The sequence below is a fragment of the Geospiza fortis genome, unplaced genomic scaffold, assembly GCF_000277835.1.
Source record: "Geospiza fortis unplaced genomic scaffold, GeoFor_1.0 scaffold163, whole genome shotgun sequence".
NCBI lineage: Eukaryota > Metazoa > Chordata > Aves > Passeriformes > Thraupidae > Geospiza > Geospiza fortis.
The window spans coordinates 538,918-547,097 of record NW_005054401.1 but is presented as its reverse complement, the minus strand read 5'-3'; the positions used below and the strand labels follow the sequence as shown (position 1 = coordinate 547,097).

Here is an 8,180-nt window from a genome sequence, read left to right as displayed (position 1 = left end):
GCATACTGAGGTGATCTATGAACTATTCTTCTTGTCTAAAATTAAAATGCTTAGATGATGTAGCCAGTAAACTTACAAAAATCTAAGCTCTAAAAAGAATGGGAAAACATGAATTAAATGCAGTGTTAAATGTGGTCTGGCTCATCTACTGTCCATTCTCCTTTGAAAGAGAAAGAAACAAGCCTCTTGTTTCTTTCATATTTAATTGACAGGGGACAATCTCTTTGCCAAAATACTCCCCTTAAAAAAAGATGGCCATATCTACACAGAACTGTGCTAGCTTAGTCAGGGGGATAAAATATTTAAACTTCAGTTTAAATGTGCTGCAGTACTGCATGTAAGTCTAATCAGTTTAGTTTTGAGATGTGAGAGATGTGTTTGTGCTCATAATTTAGAGTTGTACAAAAGTCGCTGGATTTGTGGGGTAGACTAAGATGAACTAAAACACAAGCTTTTAATGAAATTCAGAAATAAGTATTCATGCTGTAACCATAGTTACTAGGTTTTACTCTTCATTGTAATTCAAAATTTTGTATTCAGGCAGCGTAGCTTAGTTCTGGAGCCTGCCAAGGATGAAATTGGCAGACTGCTAGGGAAACTTTCCTAGTGTTCGGTACCTTGGGAAAGTACAGTCTTAATTCAGTGCTGTTCTTACGTATTTCTTTTGCTTATACACTCTGTGCTGAGCAAACCCAGAACCAGGCACCAAGCTCCAGGATTGCCCCTCTCCATTGCTGTAATCTGTATGTGCTGCTGGACTTCTGTAAAGTGAAGCCAAGCCTCAGTAGAGTGGCCCCCCTTAGCCTGTTGTCTAGGGGCTTTCCTGGAATCTCAGACTTCCTGGGACTGAGAGACATTTAAATGTCTAGGTGTTTTCTGTAGCTGCCAAAACTTGAGTAAAAGGATATCTTGATAGCATCTGCTCAGGCTTGCAGGTAGGCAGTAAGTGTAAGAGAGGGAGCCTTGGGCACACCCTCAGCAGCTCTGGGGTCAGATAGGTGTGTAGTGGATCTGTATTGCAGTCTGAGGTGTTTTACTGCCATGACAGAACTGCTGGACTGAGGATTTTAAGCTGTATTGAGACCTGGGCATCTTCATGGTACTCCTGCACAGTGGCTGTGGTTAGCACCTACTCCATTTTGAGTCTGGGCAGAGGAGGGAGACTTTTTTAGGAGTTTTGCCTTAGTTCAGACTGAGGCTATGTTGACTTGTTCAGCCAAATGTGTTGAATGCATAAGTGTCTGATCTGACTATTTATTTTCTATAAACACCAGTTCTTGTGAGATTCAAGACCACACCTTAGGGTATAAATAAAGAGGTAGAATATTTGTAAAGAAGTGTTGGGTTCATAAATGAGAACTAAGAGAATAAATCAATTAGGAAGCGTTGGATAGACAGGGTAAGAACACAATCTCTAGAGCTTCAGTTTTTTAATGGAGACTTAATGCAGCAGTTATTGGGGTTTTAAGGCAGGGAGATTATTGACAAGCAGACTACATCTCATGCTCTTCTTTTCTGAAGACTTCACTTAATGGATTTTTAAGGTTTACAAGGCCACAGGTAGATGCCAAAGCAAGAGTTGATTTAAGACGTATTTTTTTAAAATTAACTGTTATCAGCTCACACTTAACAGCATTCTTTTTCCTCCCCAAATGTTGAATTTAGTTTTTCATCAGTGTGAATGGTTTTTTGCTTTTGCTCGGTTTTTTCCTTAGTTGTACTGCTTAGCAAACAAGACTTCTTCTCTGTCTAGGTCCTATAATATTAACAAGGTTGCACATCAAGCTATTGAAGAGATCCTTAAGATAGGTGAGTGAGCAGTGTGGCATTACTAGCCAAGGTCTGTGTAGATATATCTGTCTAACTGGGGCTCTTTCTCTCGGCTCAACAGCGAAAAAGCATGGAAGCTTGAACATGCCATTGAACACAGAACTGGTACAGAAAGGTTAGTGAAAAAGGCAAGATTTTTTTAAAAATATCTTTGGCCAGTGCATTTTGTTTGCATTCTGTACTACTCACCTTTCAGTGTTTTCGCACTCTTGCAATAGTAGTCTTTCTTACAGACATTTATTAGGCACAGTTGGCAAACAATGTCTTACTTGAAATAAAAGCACTTATTTAGACTTCTGTCTAAATTATCCTCTTCAGGAGAATTTCAGTTCTCCTAAAATTTGAAACGGTTAATATTTAATCAGAAGAGAGATATTGAGTGTTCATCATGCAGTAGAACTGAAAGGAATTTTCCCTAAAAGTAATTTTTTGCATGTAAAGACTATTAAACATCTGTCAAGACTTGATGGTCCCTCTTGATAGAGAAGCCACTCTTCCCTGGAGGAATGTGTGTTTCTGAGAGTAAATAGCTTTCTCTGGAAAAACTAATGGCTGACTCCTCTGCTTACAGTAACAAATGATTACAATGACTCTCTGCTCTACAGTCCAGAGGAACCAAAGATGTTTTTCAGTGTTCGAGAGCCTATTGTAAACAGAGTTTTCTCAAGTAGCCGTCAGCGTGGCTTCTCTTCAAAGTAAGTGTTGACTGCGATAGCAAAGAGTTACTTAGTTCAGTGTATCTGTTAAAGTCTGAGCAATCCAGGACTTTCCCTTGAAGTGTTTCAACATCCAGTTTGTGCTTTGAATGACTTGAGTATTGTTCTTGTAACAGCAGGATGAAAATGTTTCCTAGTTGTGTTATGGCTTTTTAATGTTTGATCCCTGCACAATCTTACAGAATAAAAGAATCTCACTGTGCCCAGTTTTGGGTATGTGCCATTTCCCTCAGTACGAGACACAGTGACAGACCAAAGTGAATTCAGGAAAGGGCCACTGGGAGGATAACGGGGCCGGAACAAGTGGTGTATAAGGGAAAGACTCAGACAGTGCTTTCCTTTAGCCTGGAGGAGCCAAGACTAAGGGGGAATTCAGTTGCTGTCTTCAGCTACCAAAATGTGGTTACAGAGGAGGCTTGAGTTAAACTCTTTTCAGAGCAGAGTATAATGCAACAGCTAAGATTTTATAGGAAGAATTTTATAGGAAGATTGTGTCTATAGATTGTCTTATCACTGTTCTTGGAGATACTCAAAATTTCCCTGGGCAAGGCATTAAGCAACCTAACCCATCTTTAAAGTAAGGCCTGCTTTGAGCAGAAGGTGGCACTAAATGCATTTCCAAACTGAATTATTTGCTAATTAATCATTTTAACTTAGGGCACTTGTGCCAGTGGAGGTTTAGATTGAATATTAGGAAAATTATCATAATGGAAGGGGTTGTAAAGCAGTGGAACAGGCTGCCTGTGGAAGTGGAGGAATTGTCATCCCAAGAGGTATTTAAAAGACATGTAGGCATGGCACTTAGGGACATAGTGGTAGGCTTGGTAGTGCTTGTTTAATGGTTGAGCTCAATGATCTTACTTGTCTTTCCCAATCTACATGATTTTATGATATGTGGAGCTTGCCATAATTAAATATAAATGTGTACAGCCATTAGTTATATGACCAGAATAACTGAACATACAAACAATAACATAAAAACTATTGAAAGCAGTACAGTATTTCAATTGTAATTAACTGTCAGTTCAACTTTTTATATCAAAACAAATGTCTAAAGGAGCTCTGAGCCAAATTCTTTTTTCTGTCTTGACCAGCTCTGCAAGAGATGCCTTAAATTTTATAAGATTGGATTTAAACTTATTAACTTCAATATGTCAGACTCTAATAATAATAATAATAATAATAATAATAATAATAATAATAATAATAATAATAATAATAATAGTAATGATGATGATGATGACAATAATATGCTCCAGTTCTTGAAGTTGCCTGGCAAGCATCCTGACCTTCAGCTTTGTGTTTGTAGTTACTTTTCTTCTCTCTGAATGATTATTGTAACAAAAGATTACATTAATGTCCAAATTATTTGAACCTCAAGCATTGCTACTTGAAAATACATATTTCACATAACATGAAGACCACATACTAGAATCTTAAATTAGTTGTGAAGTTTACATAAATGGGATCATCAGTAGCTTTCTTTGAAAATTGCAGCTAAGCTTCAGCTTCAGCACCAAGTGTTATCTTATAGGCTGTTCTCAGACTGTGGGAGCATTGACCAAGTCCTTCAGTCCTCTCTGGACTCATTGCCAAGCCCATACAAAGCACTGATAACTTGGGAGGTTCTAGTGCTTAGTGCCATGCTAAGTGGAGGTTAAGCATTTACTGACTCAAGCAAAAGAATGTCCCAGTTTTATTGTTAAGTGCTTGTGTGAAGTACTTAATTTTTTTACCTGTTTTGTGATAACTTACTTGTTGGGTTTTTGCAGAGTCTGTGTCCGTTCCCGTTGTTGGGATGCTTGTATGGTTGTAGATGGAGGAACATCTTTTGAGTTCAATGATGGGGCAATAGCTTCAATATTGATTGACACAGAGGATTCACTGTGCACTGTTCTGCTGGAAGAATGAAGGACCCTGATGTCTTTTGCTGAAACATTTATGGATCCATAGAGGGAAACCATGGGGATATCACAATGCTGCATTATATTGGAAGTTGGCCTTTTCGGATGCAAGAGCATTTGGAGGAAGCTTGAAATGCTTTTCATTCCTTTGGGTTGGGGAATCATTAGCCTGGTATTTAAGCTTTTTTTGCATCTAGTGTAAATGTCTGAAGCGTTACCTCTAACTTCAGTAAAAATTGACATTTTAACTTGTATGGCAAACATGAAAGCTTTGTAAACACAGGTAAATGGGTTCAAGTATGAAGTCTGTAGCATTAAATATTCAGATGTACAGTTTTATAGTAACAGTCTGGGACTGATAAAACTACTTAATACATACACTTTTGTAGAAAAGTTGACTGTCAAACTAGCAATTTGATGCAAGGATATATAGATTTTGGTAAACCATTATGTTGATGTAAAAGAAATGAAAATACAAATCTTTTGTATGCTTTTCAAGAATTGTACAACTTTGTAGTTTCATACAACTTGTGGCAATTTTTTTTTGTTCTTCCAGTATTTTTTCTATTTTGTAGACTTACATCAAGGGTATAAGTCTGGTTTAATACATCTTGACTGAGTTTCTTTTAGTTTTTCTGTTTGGCTCAATAGGGACTTGAAACCCAAAGGTTTTCTTAAGTCCTTCATGAAGAATTTACAAATTATAGAAATCATGTTGTAGTAGGATATATTTCTTCACTGAATGGATTAACTGGCAAGCAGATTATCAGAACACTAGTGTATGTAAGTGGCTATCTTAAGACTTATATTTGGCCTTATTAAGTTGAATGTTTGGAATTTTAGATTTTGAATTTCTTATAAAGAAGAATGAGACATGCTGGGTATTAGGAGTTGGAGCACAAGCTGATACCTATGTCTTCCAGTTTTCCCAGCATGTTTTTACCTTCTCCAGAAAATCTACATTTCCAATCCTGTGCTGAATTCTAGTGAAATGTAGATGACAACAAATTAATTTCACATGTCTCTGCTCATGTTAGGTAATCAAGTAGATAAAAGGAAAAAAAAGCTCTGATTAAAGAAGAGCAAATGACCTTTTAAATCTTTTAGAGAATCTGTGAACTGTGACTGCCTTTTGAAATCTGTGCTTATAACTGCATAGGTGAGGCAGAATTTGGGAAAACAAATATTCCTACAGCAGGAACTCTTCTGCTACATGACTTGAAAATAGTATGTTTTGTCTACTACAGATTGGTTTCCAAGAGTGAGTTTTCTTAAAATGACTTTTGAATGAAGAGACTTCTGTAATAGATGTTCTCAGGTCTAATGGAAATGTTCTCCAATGTGGCCAATTAATCAGTGTATTTATTGCCACTTGCAAAATGTAAACTGCTCTTTATTGGTGGAGGAAATGGACAAAGGGTTTTTTCCTTCTAGACTTAGAGTGAATAGAACTTAAAACATAATTTAGAGGATATTGATTTGACCAGACCATTCAGTTCTAGGGAAACGTGAAATTGATGGAGAAGTCTGAATAAGCTATCACTGTGTACATTTCATCTTCTAAGTGTGCTGCAGAGTTATTTACACTCTCTGGTTGCTGTGACTGTTGACCCAGAGGGGAAAAGCAAAGTAGCCAAATAAGCTTTCAAAAGTTGGTAAGTTCAGGAACTACCAGAATAAAGCTCTCAGTGTCTAAAATAATGTGCAAAGCTTGTCTAAAAGTACAGACACAAAAGACTAATCTTTCTAGAAGTTATGTGCACACAGACTAGGATGTTCCAGTTATTCTCAATCCATCTGTAACCAGTTAGGTATTGTTTATTATGTGCCTCTGTCATGTACACTAGTCACTATGCTGTTAGGATTAAAAAAATCCTCAAGCCCACCAATGCCATTAACACTAATTTATTCCTTCCTAGGACTCTTACCACTCTTAGATTAGCTTTAGGTATTGAACATGTGCACAGCAAATCTATGGCAGAAATCCCAACAACTGCTTATTTAGACATTTGTGTGCTGAGAAGTTTTAATGGAGACTGGTTAGTCAGATCGGTAGACATACCTCTTAAACATGCCTGTCATTCCTTATTATGAACATCAAAACGAAAAGGTAATCTTCTCAGGCCCTACAGCCCCAAAGTATGATCTAGATTAGGATTTAGTAAATTTTCAGTCAAATCCTAATTTAGCAAAATGGAAGCCTGACCTACTCATGAGTGGCCTCTACTGGTTTTGTCTGTATTAAATTACAGTTCTGTTGAAGCATTTACTGGTGAATGCTTAAAATTGACTAGGATGATTCAGAAATCTATTTTTAATAGTAAGCAGCTACTTTTTTTTTTATTAAACAACTGTAGGACCCTTTTTAAGGATTCTTTGTGACGAAGGATTGCAGTACAGACAACTTAGTTGGTAGACACTATTCCAGGACAGGACTGAGTCTTGGTTTAACACTGATTTAATCTGCGTGGACTGGCAGTGATTTTTGCACTTCCTCTACCTGCTGAGTCAAGTCCATGGTATTTTCATTTAATGCTAGTCTACACTGTGTTCTGCTAAACTAGACCTGTTATTCTTTGCTTTTTTTTTCCAAGTGTTTATACATTATGTAATACAAATTAAAAGGTTAATTGATAAATTAAGCCTATCCTGTGCCTGATTTCAACCTTCAGAAGTGTTTCATGTGCTCAGTTTCTTCTCACTTACTGTTTCAAGTTGTTTTTATGGTTTGTGATCCTTCATGCATTTACATGTAGTACAGAGACAAATCAATGTAGCAGGTAGGTTTTGTTATGGAGTGTTTAGAGCTGCTTACTATTTCTCTTAGGAAGGGTCAGTTGAGCACCTTACCCAAAGGGCTTTCATGCCTACCAAAGCTGTCATCAAAACTATTAAATAGACAGGCAACAGTGATGGTGATCCCTTTCCAACACTGAACCTGGTATGTAAAATTTTTCCTCCTAGTTAAAGGCCTACTGCTGTTCCAATTCTGCACAGGGTTTTAAAGCATACTCTAATAAATGCTGAAAGTACTTTTGATAACACCCCGTCCTTTAAACCACCACTGCTTGGAGAAATTTCTTTTTGACCCATGACACAAAGGTGGTGGCAAGCCAGGGAAACTACTTTCCCTTCCATCAGTCATTCAGTAAAATAAAGCAATTTCTTAGATCTTTATTAAATGCAAGAGAAGTTTCATGGAGTTACATTATGCATAAGGAGAAGAATTTACAGTAATGCTGTGCTGCAAAGATTTACTTTTTCTTCTTGAAGTAATTTAAGGTATAATTCTAAGGCAGCAAACTGAGGTGGTAGAATATTCTGTATCCTCCAATTTCCACAAGGTGTGCTGCCCATTTACTCCTTCACAGGGGATACAAGCCCATTATTAACACCTGTTATTTACACTGTTAAATTTAATAAAAACAATACCACCTTAGGTTAAAAAGATAATGCTTTATTTACTATATTCTAGAAAGACAAGTTAAATATCAAATTCTAGTACTCATACAATCTTTCCATAGTAAGCAATCTGTACTGCACTACCAGGTATTAATTTCTGAATGCTTTCTCTCAAGACTGCAATGGGAAAAGCTGTATCTGCGGTCGCTCGCTGTTCAAGCCCGGCACGCTCCACAGCAGAGCTGAGAGCAAAGAGATGCGAGCAAGCCGGCAGCCTGGTTGGGCCAGCGGGGTCAGCAGCAGGCCAGGGCAGTGCCACCCGCCGGCT

The 8,180-nt window shown here is 37.5% G+C and overlaps 1 protein-coding gene across 2 annotated transcripts in view; it reads left to right on the top strand.

Annotated features, from left to right (window-relative positions):
- NADK2 (NAD kinase 2, mitochondrial) overlaps positions 1-7,088 on the top strand; it is a 23,860-nt gene extending 16,772 nt beyond the window's left edge. For both annotated transcript variants that reach the window (XM_005426065.2, XM_031061151.1), the window contains exons 9-12: positions 1,754-1,809; positions 1,892-1,945; positions 2,402-2,525; positions 4,319-7,088. In XM_005426065.2, coding sequence (XP_005426122.2) covers positions 1,754-1,809; positions 1,892-1,945; positions 2,402-2,525; positions 4,319-4,457 — 373 coding nt within the window. In that variant the 3' untranslated portion in view covers positions 4,458-7,088. The remainder of the gene's footprint in view (positions 1-1,753; positions 1,810-1,891; positions 1,946-2,401; positions 2,526-4,318) is intronic.
- Positions 7,089-8,180: the final 1,092 nt, after the last annotated feature.